Raw genomic sequence first — 21,801 nt, forward strand, 5'->3', positions numbered from 1 at the left:
AAATTGTAGAACACATCCCAGGAACCACCCATCTGCACTTGGCCTTTAACAATGTTGAATGGAATTGCTTTGAACCTGTAGAATTGGGGGACTATTGGTTTCTCTGACGCGGAGTCCCCTCCCTAAAGCGACACCAGCTTTCTTGTTTACTCGGGTCTTCAACATTTTTCAACGAAGTTTTGTTTCTCACTCTACACTTGTGGGGATGGTTCCCTCTCACTCTGCAGAAAGCCGCTTCAGTCTCTAATGAGCCCTGTGGGATTCCATGGTGTGGCTGTACGTAGGTAGTTTAACCCCACCCTAGGGTATCCTTCTGGGACATCTGTGGTCTTTTTTATATTTCGACAGTGCTTTAGGAGGTAGCCTTGTGTTATTGGAGCACAGCTATACATGTATGTAGGAAAAATTCCCGGAAGAAAAGCTACTAGCCCAAAGGGTGTCTTCATGCAGGAGTGAGCACACCTCCTCCAGAGAGGCTAGGCCATGGGACTGTCCTCCCCAAAGTCAGCAGTGGCTCCGCGGCCAAGAACAGCGAGGTTTGGTTGGACTTTCTTCTTGTGTTTGCATCGTCGGCCTTTGTAGTGGCAGAGAGGTGTGCTGGCTGTCCTTGACCTGCAGAGGAGCTGACCCTTACTCCTGTACCGAAATGCAGGCAGCAAGTGCAAAGCACAGCAAATTCATCGAATCCCAGTTTTATAGGGTGGGGGGATTTTCACAAATGAAGACTCAAAGACCCAGGGAAGACTACTCTTTTTGAGAAGTAGCTCAGGCTGTCCTTGAACTTACGATATATCTGAAGATGACTTTACACTTATTCTCCTGCCTCTACCTCCCAAACCCTGGGATTACAGTTATGCACCACCACACCTGGTATAAGTGCTGCTGGGGATTGAACTCAGGGCTCCATGCATGCTCGGCAAACATTCTACCAATCGAGCTACCGCCCCAGCCCTGGGAAGGCTATTTTTTATGCTTAGATTTGATGAAGAATAAAGTTCATATGGAAAAGTGATTGAACAAGAAGAGCGTGGCCCAGTGGGGCTAAGGTTGGGGAAAGGGTAGCAGGGCTGTCTGCCTGGAAAGTCCTTGGCCTCACAATATCTCACTGCTTCCTGCCACGTGTGAGGAAGGGAGTTCATAAGGTAAGTCAAAGAACTTTTTGTTTGTTTACTTGTTTGTTTTGAGGTGGGGTCTTACTGTGTAGCCCCAGCTGAACTGGCCATGTAGACCATCCCAGGCTGACACTGGGTTCCTAATAAGCACAGCATGTCATTACTAAGGAGCTTGGTGACTTCTCCCACTGCAGCCCTCACACCCTACCAAGCCAGCTATTCTGCGCTGGGCTGCTCAGCTCTTCCACAAAGGCAAAAGCTGGTTCTGCAAACATGAATTCCATTCTGAAGGGTAGTGTGCCTGCCTCTGCCTCTGCCTCTGCCTCTGGGATTAACGGCTTGTGCCACCAGTGGCCCACCCAACTCAGAGAACTTTTTAAGAAAGAATATCTTTTGTTTATTCTTTGACAATTTCATACATGTATGTATGTATCTTGATTACATCTCCCGCCAGCTCCCTGCTCCCACCCCTCTGCCCCCAACATGTCCCCTTCCCACCCCTGTGCTCTCGTTTTGTGCTTAACCCACTAAGTCCAATTAGCGCAGCCTGCTGGGATGTTGACCGGTCTCGTTGGTTTGGCTTCGTGCAGCAGCCATGTCATGTCCAAAAGATAGCATTTCACACACTCCGCCCCATCCTCTGTCCCTCACATTTTATCCGCCTTCTCTTCCAGAATGTTCCCTGAGCCTTAGGAGGGGGGGCGTGATCCAGCCATTTAGGGCTGAGCACTGAACGGTCACTTACTCTCAGCACTCTGTAGGCCAGAGAACTTCTTGATGGCCAGGGCCTACACAGAGGCAGGGAAGGTTATAGTGAAGTTTCTGGGTTTCGTGGCTTGATTTCTGGGACGGTGGTTGTACTTTTTAGATGCCTTCCCCCAGGGAAGGGAGGAGTAGGAGACAGGAGGGCAGAAGAAAGTTGAGAGACTGCTCTAAGGCTTCCTAACTCCTCCATGCCAAAGCACCGCGTCTGGGGGGTGTCACGTTCTGAGTTCCAGCACCTCCTTTCGTTCCCGTGACACAGGATGACACAGGTTCTGTCCCTGGTCCCTTTCATAATGTGTGTGGGACAGGCCTTCCACCAGGGGGCGCTCTCACTTTACGTATCAGGCCAGCTATTGCATCGGGCTTTCCCCAGCCCCCCCATCACGGAAAGCAGTTATTACCCCAACGGAGGAGGCCAATAGACATGGAGAAACTGAGGCACAGAGCGAGTAAATGCTTAATGCCGGTCACAAGGCATGAGAGCGGCAACAGGGCGGCCGAGCTCACTCCGGGAGGCCTCCTTTGTTCTGCTTTCCTGCATCTGGGAAACCATGTAGAAGCCACTTATCCTGACCTGTCCCTGCAGCTGCCGGTCCTGGGATCCACCTGCCAGAGCGTCCCAGAGTACAGGCGGTGTTGGGCCGGAGCCTCGAGCGTGGGCCAGTGGCCAGGAGCTGGGCCTGGCTGCCAAGTTTCCGCTTTCCCATCTCAGCAACTTGCCGAATCTCGGAAAGGCTCTCCCCCATCCCCCCCTTGGCAGTGGGACATCACCAGTGGGAGCCTGCCTGTCGCACTTCCCTTCGGAATGGAATCCTTAAGTTTGCAGAACCAGCTTTTGCCTTTGTGGGAGAGCTGGGCAGCCCAGACCAGAATAGCTGGGTTGGTAGGATGTGAGGGCCCCAGTGGGAGAAGTCACCAAGCTACTAACGACATGCTGTGCTTATCAGGAGCCCAGTGTCCTGCAGACTGCAGCCTATGCCTCATGGCCTTTTCCAGCAAAGAGAAAACAGCAGTAGGGATGAGGCCCGGGGAGGAGAAAAGAATTGCCAGATAGGGGCCTAGGTGGTTAGTCAGGACACCTTCTGGGCATGCATGAGGAGCCTAGGAGCCTAGCTTTCAAAGGAAGAAGGCAGAGTGACCCAACGTCCTCCTCTGGCCTCTGTGTAGCTCTACACACATGTGTGCGTACACCATACACTCACTCACATACACTCATACACACAAAAACTAAAGAATAAATAAATATAATTGCAAATAAGGTAGAACGAAGATTGGGCCCCTCGCCAGGGGCTGCAGGGTCTGCTTCTATGACCCTCTGGGGCCTCATCCCCGCAGCTGCCCTTGCTTTGAGAAGAGAGCCACTTGGCCATATGGAGGGAGACTTTGGCAGTTTGGCCCAGGCACCCTCTCATAGGTGCAGCAGATGGGGAATTCAGGGCGGATGTGGCTTGTAGCTCCTTTGGGAACCAGACAGGAAGACTGGCAGGACAGGGATGCTTGTACACCCTGGAGGGGCGCCTGGTGTTTCCAGGCAGCTTTAACTTCTGTCCCATCCACGATGACATCTGTCCCAAGCACTACTGCAGGACTGTATTATTGCATTCCATTTATTATGTTGTTGGTACAGTTCACCCTGACTCTGGCCCTGGAGGGAAGGCACTGACTGTGCAGAGAACATTCTGGTTGCTTGGGGTGCAGGAATGGAGGGGGACCAAGCGGTCTGTGCAAGCATCTCTGTCGTGCCAAATTTCCTGTCTTACAATGTCAAAGCAGAAATGAAGTTCATGACAGTTTTAGGAGCTGGGTAAGCCGTCCAGCCTGGCAACACTTTTTATTTCTTCTGTTGAACACTGGTGTGCGTCCTTTGGGAGCTGGCCTTGTGAGTCTTTACCCATTTGCCTGTTGGCTGGGTTTTGGGCTGTGATGGTACCCCCCCACCCCCCAATCAGACACACTTCACCTCAGTCCTCTTCTTTGGACTTTCCCACGCCTCTGAGCCTCCAGTCTTACAAGCCTCATGGGAAGCTCCAGGCTCCCTGTGCTGTGTTTAGTACCATGCTGGCCCCTCCCCCAGTTCCTACCTCAAGGAAAATGAACGATTTCTTTTTTTAAATCCCTTGGGAGATGTGGGGACTCAGCCCGAGAGATGGGGAGGAAGAAGGTTATACTTACAATGATGATACTTATGCTAATTCTAGCACTTTCATTAATGGTGTGAGAAACCTCAGGTTCATGGTTGCTTATCCAAAATTCCCCAAATATAACAGGCGCGGTGGTGCACGTGTGTAATCCCAGCAATCACGAGGCTAACATAGGAGGGTAGAAAGTTTCAGGCCATTGGGAGGCTGAGACAGAAGGATTGCTGTCACTTCAAGGCCAGCCTGGGTTACAGAGTGGTGCCCAAGCGAGGCCCAGGACAGCCTCACTCTGTAGAGTGAGGCCTTGTCTAAAAACAAAACAAAACAAAACACAAAACAACAAAACAACAAAAAACAAAACGAAACAAAAAACCAGAAAGGGTGGGAGACGGCTGAGTTGGAAAGTGCGACTCAATCCCGAATCCGTATTTTAGAAATGCCAGCTGTGGGGCCTGGAGAGATGGCTCAGCAGTTAAGAACACTGGTTGTTCTTGCAGAAGACCCGGGTTCGAATCCCAGCACCCACATGGCAGCTAACAACTGTCCGTAACTCCAGTCCCAGGGGATCCGACAGCCTCTTCTGTCCTCCCCAGGCATTGTACGACACAGGTGCACTTACCTACACACAGGCAATACACGCATACACATAAAATAAAAATAATAAATCAAATATTTTTTTAAAAAATGCCAGGTATGGTGACAGGTATTTATTTGTTTATTTTTATATTTTATTTATTTTATTTTTATCTTATGTGTATGAGTGTATTGCCTGCAGGTATGTAAGTGCACCTGTGTTGTGTAATGCCCTCGGAAGTCAGACTAAGGCATTGAATCCCATGGAATTGGAGTTATAGACAGTTGTCAGCTGCCCTGTGGGTGCTGGGAACCAAACCCAGGTCCTCTGCAAGAGCAGCCAGGGCTCTTAACCACTGAGCCATCTCTCCAGCTCAGTGACAGGTATTTATGATCCAGGTGCTGGGGACGTGGAGACAGGTGGGTACTGGGGCTTGCTGACCAGCTAGCCTAGCCGATGTGGCTAGTTCCAGGCAAGTAAGAGTCCCTGTCTCATAAAGAAAAGGTGAAGTCAGGCGTGGTGGCACATGTCTTTAACTCCAGCACTCAGGAGGACAAGAAGATCTCTGTGAGATTGAGGTCAGCCTCATTGACATAATGAGTTTCAGGCCAGCTGGGGCTACAGGGAGACACTGTATCACCCCCCGAAAAACAAAACAAAAAAACAAAAAACAAAAGATAAAGAAAAGAGAGGGGAGCCAGATAGATGGTCAGTGGTTAAGAGCACTGGCTGCTCTTGCAGAGGACCCAGGTTTGGTTCCCAGCACCCACATGTGGCTAAGAAACATCCTTAACTCCAGTTCCAGGGGATCTGAAAGCCTCTTCTGGCCTTCATGTGCATTGCGGGACATGGGTGCACTTATATACATGCAGGCAAAACACTCCTGCACATGAAATAAAAATAAATCAAAAAGAGAAGCTGGACGGCATCTAAGGAAATAACACTTCAGTTATCCTCTGGTCCCCACACCTGTGGTCACGCATGGATGTGCACCTGCACACACATGAACACACACATAAAAAAGCAGAAGGAGGGAGGGATGGAGGGAGAGAGAATAAATTATAAATTAGTCAGTTAGTTCTAGGCTAGCCTAGGCTACATAGTGGTATCCTGTCGAAAACAAAACAAAACAACAAAACAGAGTGGGTGAGATGGCTCAGTGGATAAAAGTGTTTGCTTCCAAGCCTGATAACCTGAGTTTGATCTCTGGGACCCACGTGGTAAAGGAGAGAACCAACTTCTGCAAGTTTTCCTCTGACTTCTTCATAAAAACTGTGGCATGCATGCACTGGTGTGCATACACACCACACGCACACACATACATACACACACACGATAAATAAATGTAAGTTTTAAAAAAGAACAAGCAAGGGGCTGGAGAGATGGCTAAGAGGTTAAGAGCACTGACTGCTCTAGCAGAGGACCTGGGTTTGATTCCCAGCACCCACATAGCGCTATGAACTGTCCATAGCTTCAGTTTCAGGGGAATCTGACACCCTCTTCTGACCTCCGAGGCTTTAGGCAATATAGTCATACACATAAAATAAAAATAAAATATTTTTTAAAAAAGAACAAGCAAAAAGCTGATTCCAAATCTCTTAAACATAAAAGATCTGAAAACTTGGTTTTCCCCTAATTTTGGTGTAGACTTGACAGAACTGTCCTGAACTGCCCTGAGGATGTGTGGTCTTTCTTTATCCTCCTGAGAACAGCTGAATGTTTAGGGCTGCTGCAAGCCCCTACATGAGCTGATCTCTGGGACATTTGTGTCTTACTCTGAACACATCTGGCCCAGTTACTTCCAGATTAGAGACTCCAACTTGGCTTTGTCCATAAGGAACCAAGCCCTGTGGCTGGCATGACCATGCTGGTTCAGGGTAAAACATGGCACCAGGACGCAGGACCTCCTGCTAGAATGAACCAGCTGCACAGAGGTGCCCGTCATCATCTCACACATGCCTAGAACTTTGCACTGTTTGGGGCCCCCTAGTTGGCATCTGAGAATTTTGTTTGAGAGCTGCCTTTCACATCTTCATCACCAAAGCCGTTTAAGCCTCCCGCATCTTTTCCTCTTCGGAGCCGCATGCCCAGCTCTGTGAATCCTCTGTTGGGTCGTGTCTTGCCAAGCCTTCTCAGCAGGACCGTGACAAACTCTCCTGAGTTTAGGGAATTCACAGTTCACAAGACTTCTGAGACTCCACCATCCGGTCAGCTGCCCAGGAGGGGTATAAGGTGTGGGTTAAGTCGGTCTTAGGCTACTGTTCGCTGCTCTTCCTGTCATCTCTGTTGCAAAGGTTGTTAGGGACAGAGTGACAGGGGAAGTGGGTCCCTGTGCTGGGCGGAAGCTTCATGTTACAGGAATGAGGAGGAGCTTATCACTGGGTTTTCCTGTATTGATAAGCCGCCCAGAACGTGAGTTTCGCCAAGCCTCAGATCCATGCCAAAGAACATGAACCCATCCTTGGGGCTACTAGGCCAGAGCAGGTCACATCTCTGGTGGGGAGAAGTCTCCTTACTCTCACCAAGCTTTCTTGAGTGCTCCCCTGGGCACTGGAAGGCTGGGCAATGTCTCTTCTTCTCACGGTGGGGGGGGTGGCACTTGGATTTGAGGTTTCTGAAGAAGCCAGTGGGAACCCACAGGCTGCTCTCTGCCCCAGAGCCCGCCTCCTTCCCCTTCCATCCCTGCCCATTCTGGGATCTACCCAGTGCTGACCTACGCCCAGCCTTTGGGGAAGATGGTGGCTGTGCCAGGTAGGGACTTGGCTTGTACCCTCCTCCTTGCTCCTTTCGATTCTCAGCCCGTCCACAGCAGGAATAGGGAAGCCTGCTTATTTTGCCTGGAACATCTCAAATCAGTGTCCCTATTTGTATATCTCCTGCTCAGAGAGAGAAAGGAGAGAGCGGGTGAGACCCCCTGATGACTGACGTCTAAACAAAGAGAACAGGGCAAGACCCAGATCAGAGGGCGGCCCTCACCAGGGCCGCTTCATGTCTGTCCAAATCCTCTCTCTTTAGTGTGAGATAAGACTCAGGAGCAAAGCCCTCTCAGTGTTTGCGGTCAGAGACTTGGAGGGGCGGCTTTGGAGAAGTCTGGGCACTGATTGCCACGGGAGGAGACTCACGAAGGCTGTGTGAGAAATGTCCACAGTGAGCTTCCTGGCAGAGGCCGAGCAAACACGCAGCCCAGCACCACAGTCCAGGGCTTTGCTGAAGGACCTGAACCTTTCAGGCAGGGGCTGTCTGCTGATCTCTGCTTCACCGGGGTCTTTAGATGGGCCATCCCCTTCCAAAAGCCCAGGTGGATACAAACCCATGTGTGTGTACACACACAACCTGCCAGTCTGTAACAGAGGGCTCACAGATGCCCCTAAACCTGCGTACGGTCCCTGGATCCCAGGTGGAGTCCTGATGGGTGGTGTGTCTAAGGTCACTTTTGGAATGTGGGGTTGCCCACAGCAGATGCCTGAGCTCTGGAAGCCAGTTCCCCTACCACCAAATGACTTAACGGGTCTCAGTCTTTTTAGGATCCCCACCCTGTGTGGGGCAGCATTGTCCTGGGCTCCCAGCCACCTCCACATCTGGAGGAACCTGTAGACACACAGAAGCATCTATCCCCGTCCCCACAAGCTTGGGTTAGCGCCCCAGGGTGACTAGAAGATGGGAGGGCCAGCCAGCCAGCCAGCCAGCCGGGCACACACACAGTTAATCCTCGGAGGCTGCTGTTTGGAGAAAATGCGCTAGGAGCGTTCTAGGCTCCTCGGCAGCTCACATCTGGCTGGGGTTTGCTCTTTACGTATTTGTCCCGCTTTCTTCCTCTCTTCCTTTACTTTCAAGAGAAACCACGTTTCCGCTTCTGACCAAGGAGACCTTGGAGACGGCTGAGGAGATAAAGGTGCTGGGAAGGGACTACTGTGCCTGCACCTCCCTCCCCCTCAAGCCTGGGGGGGGACGGGACTTTTTACCCCTGTGCTCTCTGCTCTGACACGTATGTGCTTCCCCTCTGACCTAGCCCGGAGGAGGCTCAGCCCCCGGGAGATGCTCTAAGAGACTGCAGGAGAGCCCTGAGAGGCGCGGGAGGATTCAGCTGACACAGCTGGCTCAGCTGGAAGGAGGTAGGTGGCGGTCAGGGAACAGAACTGGAAGGTTCCAGGTTCATCTTCGTGGCTTCATGTAGTTGCTGGAGCAGGGCTGAACAGAAACCTTTGGGGGGGGGAGGGGAGGGGCCAGGTTGACAGGGCAAAGGGGTAGAGAGAGTAGAGATTTGGGGGACAGCATTGTGCTGCTTGCTCTTCCTAAGTGCCCCTGCACAGACCAGTTCTGCAGAGGCAGGACTGGGCTCCCTCTGGTCTCACAGGAGGCAGGGATGCTGTTAGAGCTGATGTACTTTCTCCCACCGTTTCACCGACTGTTTATCGAGCTCGTTCTTTCCCTGGCTCTTTTCTGAGGGGTTAGAAAGAGAAAGAACCTGCCATGTCCACCTTTGTACCTGGCACCCCCTCCATTCCTGCAATGTCAAATCTATCAAACCTGAGACCCAGGTTTGTCCCATGCTGTCTTGTCAACTTGAGCCCCAACATGGGACAGGAAGTGTGGACTTTGGCCCCCTCTTCTAACAGCCTTACTGTTCCTGGAGGGCATCCAGCCTGGGCAGGAAAAAACAAATATCCCTCCCTCGGGGACCTTCCTGGGAAGAAAAGCTGCCTGTGGTGCTAAGGACAGCCCTGAGCTAGTACTGCAGTCTTTGAGCCACCCCGGGGCCTTTGCACAGTTCACATCCGCCCACTGGTTACTGCTCAGTTGCTCGGGCACCTCTGCTGGTGTAGATGTGGCCCCCCCCTGTTAATCTGAGTTCCACCCTGTCTATTCCTGGGTCCACCCAGGCTGCTCCCAGCCCCAGAGAGCTGTGCTCCTCTGGGGACCCTCTTCAGGACTCTTTTTCCATGACTCTCAGCAGCCCTGACCTGTCCTTGTTTCTCAGAAGGACAAGGGGCCTGCCTCTCTGTGATACCTTTCTGTTTCTGACTTGCTTTGGTTTCTAGGAGTGGAGGCCACAGGGCATGCTTTTCCAGGCTTTGAGGGCTGCTGGTGGGGTTCAGCAGTAGACCCCTTGCCTAGTGCGTGAAAGCCCTGGGCTCCAGCCCCAGTACTGGAAAAGAAAAACAAACAAAAAGCCCGCCACATAACACCAATAGCAACATAGCAACTTCAATTTGTACTGAGTGTGATGGTTCAAGCCTATAATCCCAGCACTTGGAAGACTGAGGCAGGAAGACAGCTGTGAGTTTGAGGCCAGCCTGAGTGAGTTTATGAGTTCCAAGTAAGTTTGGGCTACAGTGTGATACTGTTTCAAAAGAAAAAGAGAAATATCTTTGGAACCTACTTCTTGGATCCCTAGGGAGTGAATGACGTCCTTAGAGTCTGCCTGGACTCTGCTTTTTATAGTGTAGTGACTGTGCACCGACTACAAAGGGTGCAATGTGAGGAGGGGTGTGTGGTCTCCATCAGGACTGAGCAGGTGTCCCCACTCATTGGAGAGGAGGGAAACCTGCGAGGGAGGCTGAGGGCTAAGATCAGGGCTAAGATGCATGGAGCATCCCAGCTAACCTGTCCTCATTCCCCAAGACTTTGCTGGAATACTCCACCCAGGCTGGACACATTGAGCTTCTCAACTGCCCCCTTCTCTGCAGGAGAAACAGCAGGTCTGCTTCCTAGAAACTCTGGCCTCTTCCTCCTCCCCCTCCTCCCCCCCTCCTCTCTCTCTCTCTCTCTCTCTCTCTCTCTCTCTCTCTCTCTCTCTCCTGTGAAGTCAAGAGAGGCACTCCTGAAAAGTCACAGAGAACAGACTGATCCAAGAGGCCTGAGGCGGGCCGACCAGCAAGGGGTGCAATACACACGCTGTCTCGGAAGGGCCCGGGCAGCTCCCTGCTCATTCCCAGCCATAACCTCCCTGTTCAGGACAACCAGCACAGCATTAATTTTCTTCTGAACACGCTCCTTTCTGTTGTTCTTCCTGGTGCCCCGCCCCCCCACAACCCGCTGTAATTAGCATGACTCATAAAACAAATATTCTGGCATTGAAATTCATCCATCAAAACAAAGATGAAAAGAATTTCGTAGAAACTATCATTGGTGCCTCTGGGCACCCTCACCAGACACCAACTCCTGGGGTCAGGCCCTTTTGTGGGTCATAGTTCCTGAGGCTGGGGGTGGCCAAGGTTCTAGGGCTTTGGGAGGGGAGGGTGAAAGGGCAGGAAGATGTTCTCTGCAGGCCACTGTTTCTGACTGCCCGAGATCCACTGAGTCTGACCACCACCTCTCCAGAAGGAAAGGGCTGTTTGGGAAGCAGCCTGGGCTTTGGCCTTGAAGGCCCCAGAGATACTGGCATGTGCGTGCTGCCTCCTGAGGGCTGTTTTCTCCAGTTTTACTCACTGAAAATCTGCCTTCCGCTAATGTCAAATGACAAACGGCAGCTGTCTGAACAGGACCTTGCCACCTCCCTGACCCATTTACAAGGTGTGAGAGATGTTCTGTCCGTTCCAAATAGCAGTTTGCCAAAAGCACATGAGAAGCCATGTGTCTGCTGGTGTTCTGGCCCAGGGTCCCAGGACCCTGCCCTGGGTCCTTGTTCTGGCAGAGCCTTGGGTTTCTCCTTCCTCTGAAAGCAGGAAGGGACATGCAGAATCCCTGTCTTGGGGGAGGAGCAGCCTTAGAGCAGGGTGGGACCTCTAAGCCTGGGAGGGTGCTGTATCTCTAGGCCCTAGTTAAGTGGCAACCGTGTATTGATGGTGCCCGCCATGGGTAACACTCCATGTAGCAGCCATCACCTAGCTTAAGACGCCCATCCTGCCCTCACTGGGTTCAGGCAGGAGCCCCAGAACCCCATCACCACTATGCATTGGTCATTCCTGACCTAAGACTGCAGTCCCTTCCTTGGGACTGCCACTGAGATTCCATGCACTGGCTAGGCCTCTGTGTCTCACCATCTTCCTGGCCTCAGAAGGGATTTTCCTTGAAACTAGACAGTTGAGCAGGAGACGGTGGATGGGTAGGGAGCAGAAGCCCAGGCAGCGAGGATGGGAAAAGAGCCAGAGGAGGGGAGGCAAACACTGCAGGGAAGCCAAGTTCCCGGTGCCCAGGGCTGGGTCACACGTGCTCCTGGCTGCTCCTGGCCTCTGCTAAAGCTATACGTGGTGAAGAGCCTCGTGTCCTGGAGCTGCACCTCCTCCCTACCACAGGGCATCTGGTTACCAGCTGCCTGCTGCCCTGAGTACCAGGGAAGGAGAAGACCTCCCTGGGGAAGCTGCCGACCCTGGGTGGGCTTAGCGGATGCACGCCAGAAGCCAGGCTCGGCCTGCAGCTCTCCCCCACAGGCTTCTGGGGCCGACCCTCACAGCTAGTTGTTGCTGAAGTTGTTAGGGTCACAGCCGGCACTGGCACCTGTAACAGACTATGTTATTGGCCACTGTCCTCGATAGGTCAGTTTAAGAAACAGATAAAACATAGAAAGGCAGTTTATTCAATGTGGCCACGTTGGGAAGAGAGACAAATAATAAGGTTGTGACCTCCAAGCCTATCTTTGGGGTTCTGACAAGAGCTTTAGGTTAAATAGAGGGCCAGGGCTATGTATGCATAACAACTCAGGAATCCTGGTCAAGATGTGGTGGTCAAGGTGTCATCCTGCCCAGCACTGACCCATCGTTGTGTCTGGTCCTGGTTCCTGGTTTGTCCTGGATGGTATGACAAGTTGTCACAACTGTGAAATCTCTTCTGGTAGACAAGCTCTCCCTTTGACTAGCACTGGGCTCCCAGCCTTTCTTCCTCCCAGTCTGAGATACCTGGGGGAAATTCCATTGTCTCAATAGTTTAATCTCCAAGAGGAGGGGGCACAAGCATCTCTTTAGAATACCTTTATCCCCATAAGGATGGTTATAAGATCTGCTGAGTTGGGTTTGGGCGGGACGTGGGAGGATCTGGAAGGCTTAGGGTGGCTGTGGGGCTCCTGAGTCTTGTGGCATTCAGTGTTTCTCCCTCCCCTACCCTAGAGCCCCATGAAAATCCATCTATGAGAACAAGGTGTGGGTTCCATAGATCCTGGGCAGCTGTGGGTACTGGACTGAGGCAATGCTGTGGAGACCAGAAGAGGGCATTGGGTCCCCTGGAACTGGAGGTTGTGAGCTGCCATGTGGGTGCTGGGAACCAAACCAGGTCCTCTGGAAGAGCAGCCAGTGCTCCTAACCACTGAGCCACCTGTCCAGCCCCTTATCCTTTAGTCTTTATGCTTGTACCTAGTGCACCTCTGATGATACCCAATCATGACTGATCCCAGACAGCCCCTAGAGGATGGTTAGAGAGCATTCCACCCTTCCTCCTGCCAGTACAGATCGTCAGGGCCCCTTGTAACCTAGTGCTCACATTGGCTTCCCTAATTACGTCATCATCATCATCATCATCATCAACAGGTTCTCCCTGTTTCTGGGGCTGACCTGGAAGTCAATATGTACCCCAAGCTGGCCTTGAACCCCACCCCACTCAATCCTCCTTTTGGCTTCCCGAGTGCTGGGATTCTAGGCCCTTGCCATCATGCCTGGTTATGCAAACCCCTCGTGGGACGTTGGGGAGCAGAGTGGAATCCTTGTATCCCCGCCCTCACGTCTCTCCTGCAGAGCTTAGCAAGATGTCTTCCCTCCACTCTGCAAAGCAAAGATCTTAAAAATGCATTTGAGGGGCTGCGGTGCCCAAGCCTGTCATGTCTGAAGATATGTGGGGCGTGGGGTATGTTCTTGGTGACTCTGTGCCTGAACCCAAAGGAGGTAAACTCCAGGGAAGGAGCTACGGTGCTAGCAAGCTGACACCTCTGTCTTTGAACATTGCATCGAGGAGATCAGTGATGTGTCCTGGTGCCCATGCTGTGCCTGGCATGCTGTAGGCATTCAGTGGTCCTCTACTGAGCAAGTGATGGACAGTTCCCTCAGAGCCAAGGGCGGCTGCTGGTGTTGCAGTTGTCACTAAGCAAATTAATCAGGTGGGCACTCCAAACCCAATTCCAATGTGTGGGAGCTGCTGATGCCCAAGGGAAAGACCCCCAGCACCCAGCCCACTGGCCCTACACTTCAGGCACTTATAAATAGTCATTGAACAAATAAAAGAATGTGAAGCTTCAGCATTGGGCTGCTGCAGATCCCAATGACTTCACATGAACCATAAGCTTACCACAGGCCCCCCCACCCATCTACTTTCCTACGCATAGTCGAGTTCCCTGGAATAAACAAAAGGCTCCCTTAGTCCCCAGGGTGGGGCTTATTTGTCATTTTCTAAGTGGAAAATAGTGTGTACTTACTGAGAAGAAAATTATGGGATTGTTATAGAGAGAAACAAAGAAACCCAGAGAACCCAAAATAAGAAAATGTTAGACAGTAGTGTTTTCAGCACCCGAGGTAACTGCCTTACCGCTGTGAGCGGGAGGGAAGGGTGGGCTTCACGGTTGTTAGGCATGAGGATCTGGGGATGCACACACTTCCAACCTGTGTTCTCTCTCCTCGTGGTTCTAGAAACATCTATGTCAATAAATATTCACCTGTTTGCACTAATTGCTGCTGCAGGTGGATCTGTCCTCCCCACCAGCTCCTCCGTACTTTCCTCCCTCCTCTTCCTTCTCCTTCAGTCAGAACTGGTGTTTTCTGGTCTGCAGAACCACAATCACTCCCTACGTCTGAGTTCACCTCTAATCAACAACCTTGGAGTTGGAGGCCCATCCTACTGATAACTGTCATTTATCGAATCTGTCTTCCTGCGGGGGGGGGGCGGTCTCTGTGATCAGTAACTTTGGCCAAGGTGGTGTGGGGTTGGACTGTCTTGGAAGCAGGGGCTTTCTGAGTACAGAAAAGAGGAGCATTTAGGAAAGGCTACTGTTCTGGCGACACTAATGGCACCGGGTCCCTTGCCCAGATGCTGCGTTAGGGATGATCTGAACACTTGATAATGCACGATGGTTTTGCACCTGGATCGACTGAAAGGGGAGAGCAGAACTCATAGTTCAGTGAGGGTGACTCCAAGTCACACCAGATGTCAGAGGGCGCAGGATGGAAACCAGCTACCATCTCATAGTCCTTGGGGACTAGACTACGGTACTACTAGTAATCGAAGGTCAGCTTCACACTGGATGCTGGGGGAGGCACAGCCACAGCAGATGGGGATCCAGGAAGCCGGCTTGGGGAGGAGACATCAGACTGGCTCTGAAGACACATGGTTTGGGAGGTGGGATCCGGACAGGGGACAGGTCTAGATGTGCTTATGCTAGGGACCTAAAGAAGCTGCAGGTAGCTGAGTGAAGGGGGTGCGTGGGGTGGAGGATGATGTGGAGGCCCATATTTAAAGTTTCCTTATTGTCTCCAGACACCCTTGAAATCCAGAGTGGTGCTCTGGATTTGCACTTTAAAAAAAATATTTTACTTATTATTTTTATTTTATGTGTACAAGTATATTGCCTGCATGTATGTGAGTGCACCCGTGTTGTGCAATGCTGAGGAGGTCAGAACAAGGCGTCGGATGCCCCTGGAACTGGAGTTAAGGATGGTTCATAGCCGCCATGTGGATGCTGGGAATTGAACCCGGGTCCTCTGCAAGAGCAGTCAGTGCTCTTAACTGCTGAGCCACCTCTCCAGCCCCCTGGATTTGCACTTTTAAGCTGCCTCTGGGAATTGGTGAAAGACAGCTGGGAGGCAGGGAGACCCTGGACCAGCTGAGAAAGACTCAATGCAGGAGGGTAGAGAAGAGGAGAGACCGTTGTGGGGATTAGTGATGGGTTAGATGCGGCAGAGGCATGGAAAGGGGGGGGGGTCTTAGCAGATCCATACTTGTACCCTGGTGGACAGTGCCAGATACAGGAGAAGATGGTGAGAATAGGATTAGAAAGGATGAGTTAATTCAGGCATGGGAGGAGGGATGAGTTAGCCGAGGCAGGGCAAACAGTTGGAGACTGGAGTGCAGAGTCTAGATGGTACGTTCAGCCTTAGTAGAAAGGTCCAGCCAGCTGGACTGCCCAGAACTGTGGTCAGTAGTCTCCCGAGCACCTTCTATGTGACTCTCGCCATGGGAACTGAAGTTTTATTGTGTTTAGTCTTAGCTAATTGAAACAGCTCTGTGTGGCTGGTGTGTTGGAGAGCACAGGCCTGGGGCTCAGTGTCATGTAGGGGTGGGGCTGAGGCTGGGGCAGTGTCAATGGAAGGCAGGATGGGCAGGAAGGGTTTAGAGTAAGGGGAGCTGAGGATGCAGCCCTGGAAAGCTGCTGTCTTCTGGGAGAGATCAAGAAGGGTAAATAGTAGGTGGGTGTAGCAACACAGGCCTTTAATCCCAGCACTTGGGAGGCAGAAGCAGGTGGAGCTCTGTGAGTTTGAGGTCAGTCTGTTCTACATAGTGAGTTCCAGGCCAACTAGGGCTACAGGGAAACCAAAGAAAGAATAAACCCACAAGTGTGGCAGTGCACAGCCATGGAAGCTTAGCATCAGGGAGGCAGAGGCAGGAAGAGGGTGAATTTAAGGCCAGGATAGACTATATAAGAAGTTCAAGGCTACCCTGGATTACATCATGAGGGCCTGTCTTTTTTTTTTTGATTTTTTAGTTTGTTTTTATAAGGAAGGATAAATGCAATGGCCAGATTCTGTGGTGGCCCAAACAAGCAGGTGTTTTAAAGACTTATTATTAATTTTATTTATGTGTATGTGTCTAGGAGAGTGTATGCCACATATGTGTCCATGCCTGTGGTGTCCAGAAGAGCATGTCAGATCCCTTGGAGCTAGAGTTACAGGAGGTTGTGAGCTGCCGGATGTGGGCGCTGGGAACCCAATTTGGGTCTTCTGAAAGAGCAGGAAGTGATCTTAACTGCTGAGCCATCTCTCTAGCCCCAGCTAGTAGGTTCTGTAAAGCACTCACCTGGGCATGATCTGTCCTGCTTGTAATACCAGCGCTCAGGAGGCTGTGGCAGGAGAATCAGCATGAGATGGAGGCTAGGTCAGCCTGGGCCACAGAGCCACAGAATGGAAGCCCTGTCTCAAAAATGAAGGAAGGAAGGAAGGAAGGAAGGAAGGAAGGAAGGAAGGAAGGAAGGAAGGGAGGGAGGGAGGGAGGGAGGGAGGCCCCAGGCTGGAGCAGGTAGCATCAAGGACTGAGTGCCTAGGTGGAGGACAGAGTTCCGTCTTGCTGAGCATCCTCAGGCCGTGCCTGTGAAGTGCTGGGGGATGTCCAGGCTCAGGGAAACTAGACAAAGGCGAGTTTGTGCTGCCTGCAGAGGGCTGGACATGGTGGAACCCGGGCACAGAATTTCCAGGTTCTTTCCTCCCTGGGTTTTGGGAGCAGTCAGCCCCCAGGGCAGCATGCTGCTGGTGCCAGAGACGTGGGCAGTGGGCCAGGCCACCTGCAGAGTGGGGTCCTTTTCTCTCACACAGTTCCTAAAGCAGGGTGAGCCTGTGGCCTGAGGCGTCCCAGCTGGGAGGTGACCTAAGGACAGCTGCTGTGCTCAAGGAAATCTTTGTTTCCCGGGGATGCATGGAGCCCTGCAGGGCTGGCCAGGTGCCCTGAGGCCTGGCAGCCACATGGCAGGGCCTGGGAAGACTGAGTCTCTGTCTCTGCTCCAGGTGACTCTGCGTGACCAAGGTGCAGTGGTCCTGGGAGAGGAGTTCCTGGTCTCTCTTCTCTCAGGTTCTCCCCAAACTGGACTTCACTTCTACCCAGGGAAAGGGAATTCTTTGCTTACAAGCTATTGAGTTGTCCCCGAGGAATCCATCTTCTTCATCCCCTGGACTTGGGCCTTGGAGGGAACCAAGGAAGCCCCCAAAACTTAAAAAAACTAAACCCTCCTCCAAGATAGGGACAGCTCTAGGAAAGGGAAGGTGGGCAATTTCAGGAGAGCTGGGCCCTGGGACACATAACCCCCAGGGAGGCAGGCTCATCCCCACTCCTTTGTTGTTTACCCTAAGCAGATGGGAGAAAAGGTAGAGCCACAGACCAGCTGGGACTGCCCAGTCACAGCAGAGAACTCACATACCGAAGGGGCTTTTGGATGATGTGAACAAGGGTCGTTGGTGAACCAGAAGTCACCCTATCTCCCTCTTGACCACCCCAAGTTTGGGAGATGGACAGTTGACTGAATGACCTCACAGGGAAGGAAGAGGCTGGGACCTATGACATATGTCAGGAAATCCTGATCGCCACTAGGGTCTGAGGGCCACCTAGGTGTGACACTTACTCTTCCTGGCACCAGATGTCCGAATCCTGCAGTCATGAAGTGCTCTAAGCTTCTCAAGGTTGAATTCTCGCTGCATCAAGGCAGAAGGTGAGCAGTCCTACCTGGGCTCCTGTGGTGATTGGGAAGATGTTGGGAGGTAAAGGTGTGAGAAGAGCAGCGTTGGTGCCGGGGTGGTGATGCTGAACTCAATGCGTCCTCCAGCCGAAAGCCACCAGTTCTGTCTTCCATCAGGCTTCCTGAGAGAAGTGTTTGAAACTTTGGGGTGATGTTTGAGCTCCCGCAGAGCCAGATGAAGATGATTGCCAGGGTCTGGGAAGCAGCCAGAGGCCCCCGAGAACCTATGATGGGCCATGGCAGAAAGAAGACCTGACCTTTGGGGACTGTGAAGGAGGTTGGTGGTAGATTAGCTGTGCCGGATGCGAGAGAAAGGTCTAAATGACTCCCAGGTTCCTGGCCTGCTTTTGTTCATAGCTCCTGCTTCCTCCCGCACTGGCCTCATTTTAATCTAGAACAGAATTGCCCGATGGAACTAATTGCCATGCCTGACATGTTCTGGGCTGCACTTTCCAATATGGTGTCCACACTGCCATGCACGCAGTTGTTCAGAGCTTAGGATATGGTGGCATGACTGGGGGACAGAACTTTGAATTTTATTATGTTTTTGGTGGTGGTGGGATGCTCAGACTGGGGAGATAACTCAGTTGGTAATATAAACATGAGGACATGGCTTCCACCTCCAGAATCCACACAAAAAAATGCTAGATACAGTGGCATGCACTTGTAATCCCAGAGCCGAGGAGGCAGGGGCAGACTTCTTGGAGCTACTTGGTGAGTTCCACGCCAGTGAGAGACCCTGTTTCCCCTCCCCCGACCCATAAAAAGGTGTCAGGCAACTGAGAAACAACACCTGAGGTTGTCATCTAATTTCCACACACATATGCATACATGAACACGCATACACACACATACGTGTATGTGTGTGTGTGTGTGTGTGTGCAAAAACCCTTGAGCTCCTCCTGCCTCAGCCTACTACATACTGGGTTTACAGGTATCCACCACTAGTTCTTGAATTTTATTTTATCGATTTCAATACCCACAAGTGGTTAGTGAGTACTGCACTCCACACCAGTCACTGGGTCTTGAGCCATCATCAAGTCTATGTCTGTTTCTCTCCCTGGACTGTAATACAGTTGAGATCAGGGACTACATTTAATTTATGGTTGAATCACTTCCTCCCAGCTCTTGCACAATGCCAGGCAAATCTCGGGTGCTCGGTAAAGCTATGCTCTTGTTAAACTGCCAGCTGAGAGGGCGGCTCCAACTCGCCTTCCAAGGCTCCTTGCAATTCGAAGAGATTACAGGCTTCTCGCCTCTCTGAACAGCTGCTTACCCGATGAGGATTAAGGGAAAAAAAGTGTTTACAAAATGCTTTTATTAAAAGGCGCTGGACTGGGTGGGGCATCATAGCCAAACCCACACGGGCAGCCTCCATCTCCAGGAGGTCATCCAGATACAGGCAGGCACTACCGTGTGCACTCAGGACCCGAAACAATAGAACTGGCTTTAAACAAACATAAGGAAACTTGAACTTGTAGATGAATATTGTTTCCGTAAAGGACCCACTGCACCAGGTCTGGGAAGGGACAAAAATTCCCAGTAAGGAAGTGCTCTCAGATGTCCCACCTCCCTCCTGGTCCTGTAAGCCTCCTCTGCCCTTCTCCTACAAAGGGGGCTCCTTCTTGCTAGGGTGTGGTGGGAGTAAATGGGCGGGCTGAGGGAGCTGGAAAGCTGATACAATGCAGATCCTGAGGGAAGTGTTGGGAGAAATAAGAGAATGGAGCACACACACACACATACGTGTAAGTGTGTGTGTGTGTGTATGTGTGTGTGTGTGCAAAAACCCTTGAGCTCCTCCTGCCTCAGCCTACTACATACACACACATACGTGTATGTGTGTGTGTGTGTGTGTGTGCAAAAACCCTTGAGCTCCTCCTGCCTCAGCCTACTACATACTGGGTTTACAGGTATCCACCACTAGTTCTTGAATTTTATTTTATCGATTTCAATACCCACAAGTGGTTAGTGAGTACTGCACTCCACACCAGTCACTGGGTCTTGAGCCATCATCAAGTCTATGTCTGTTTCTCTCCCTGGACTGTAATACAGTTGAGATCAGGGACTACATTTAATTTATGGTTGAATCACTTCCTCCCAGCTCTTGCACAATGCCAGGCAAATCTCGGGTGCTCGGTAAAGCTATGCTCTTGTTAAACTGCCAGCTGAGAGGGCGGCTCCAACTCGCCTTCCAAGGCTCCTTGCAATTCGAAGAGATTACAGGCTTCTCGCCTCTCTGAACCTTTTCTAGGCTGGAGAGAGGCATACTGGCATTGGACGGGGCCACAGCGTGGTGTCCCGACTGGTAGAAATTTTATGCCTGAGGGGATAGACATAGGGCAGGGTTGGGAATCTTTGGTTGTCACAAATTGAGGGAAGATTTGAAGAACATTTAGGGGTAGAGAAGAGGATCCTGCTGAGCACCCTCTAATGCACAGCCCAGGGCCCCAAACCAGGGAAACCGTCCAGTGTCAAATGTCACTAAGTCAAGACTGAGAACCCATGGAGTATAGTGGCCAAAGGTAGCTTTGAACCTACATTTTTCACACGTCCCAACACTTCAGATCCAAAGGAAAACAAGTCTAAACCTTGTGTGGTAGTGCGCACCTGTAATGCCGGCACTTGGGGACCTCACACAGGAGACTCAAGAGTGTGAGGCCAATCTAGGCCACATAAGTGAGGAAAACAAACAAACAAACAAAAAAAGGTTTAAAGAAAGAAAAACTTCCTTTTAACCGATGCAAGCTTAACACTTAAAAGAGAAAAAATAATTATGAAGCCACCAAGGGAAAACAGGAAATACAGAAATAGAGAAATAAACAGAATTAGGGATCTTACTTGACAAATATTTGTTGAGCACCAGGATGCTGCAGGACCCTTGGCTGGTCCAGGCTGGGCAAGGGACATCTAGGCCTGATGGGAAGACTTCACGGGTCAAGCAAAAGTCTACCACAGCCTGCGACAACTTGAGAGATGAAACTACCAAGGACGAGGGTTTTTCTAGGTCGAGGGCTTGGGAGACTTCTGGAAGAACAAGAGGGATGAACCTGTTCAAAATCCATTTTCTAGACTGGAGAGAGGCATACCGGCATTGGACGGGGCCACAGCGTGGTGTCCCGACTGGTAGAAATTTTATCCCTGAGGGGATAGACATAGGGCAGGGTTGGGAATCTTTGGTTGTCACAAATTGAGGGAAGATTTGAAGAACATTTAGGGGTAGAGAAGAGGATCCTGCTGAGCACCCTCTAATGCACAGCCCAGGGCCCCAAACCAGGGAAACCGTCCAGTGTCAAATGTCACTAAGTCAAGACTGAGAACCCATGGAGTATAGTGGCCAAAGGTAGCTTTGAACCTACATTTTTCACACGTCCCAACACTTCAGATCCAAAGGAAAACAAGTCTAAACCTTGTGTGGTAGTGCGCACCTGTAATGCCGGCACTTGGGGACCTCACACAGGAGACTCAAGAGTGTGAGGCCAATCTAGGCCACATAAGTGAGGAAAACAAACAAACAAACAAAAAAAGGTTTAAAGAAAGAAAAACTTCCTTTTAACCGATGCAAGCTTAACACTTAAAAGAGAAAAAATAATTATGAAGCCACCAAGGGAAAACAGGAAATACAGAAATAGAGAAATAAACAGAATTAGGGATCTTACTTGACAAATATTTGTTGAGCACCAGGATGCTGCAGGACCCTTGGCTGGTCCAGGCTGGGCAAGGGACATCTAGGCCTGATGGGAAGACTTCACGGGTCAAGCAAAAGTCTACCACAGCCTGCGACAACTTGAGAGATGAAACTACCAAGGACGAGGGTTTTTCTAGGTCGAGGGCTTGGGAGACTTCTGGAAGAACAAGAGG

At 51.2% G+C, this 21,801-nt stretch overlaps 1 protein-coding gene across 3 annotated transcripts in view; it reads left to right on the forward strand.

The window, feature by feature from the left end:
- Positions 1 to 8,324: 8,324 nt before the first annotated feature.
- Positions 8,325 to 21,801, forward strand: part of C1qtnf1 (C1q and TNF related 1) — a 24,162-nt gene continuing 10,685 nt past the window's right edge. For 2 of the 3 annotated variants that reach the window (XM_008849661.3, XM_017802335.2), the window contains exons 1-2: positions 8,325 to 8,481; positions 8,599 to 8,701. Coding sequence is in view for 1 of the 3 variants with exons in the window: in XM_029554360.1 (XP_029410220.1) it covers positions 17,864 to 17,916 (53 nt within the window). In the remaining 2 variants the exon portion in view is untranslated. Of the gene's footprint in view, positions 8,482 to 8,598; positions 8,702 to 17,844; positions 17,917 to 21,801 lie in introns of all 3 variants that reach the window. The other variant, XM_029554360.1, reaches the window with a different exon arrangement.

The sequence above is a fragment of the Nannospalax galili genome, unplaced genomic scaffold (genome assembly GCF_000622305.1).
Source record: "Nannospalax galili isolate Female #2095 unplaced genomic scaffold, S.galili_v1.0 scaffold945, whole genome shotgun sequence".
In the NCBI taxonomy this organism is placed as follows: domain Eukaryota; kingdom Metazoa; phylum Chordata; class Mammalia; order Rodentia; family Spalacidae; genus Nannospalax; species Nannospalax galili.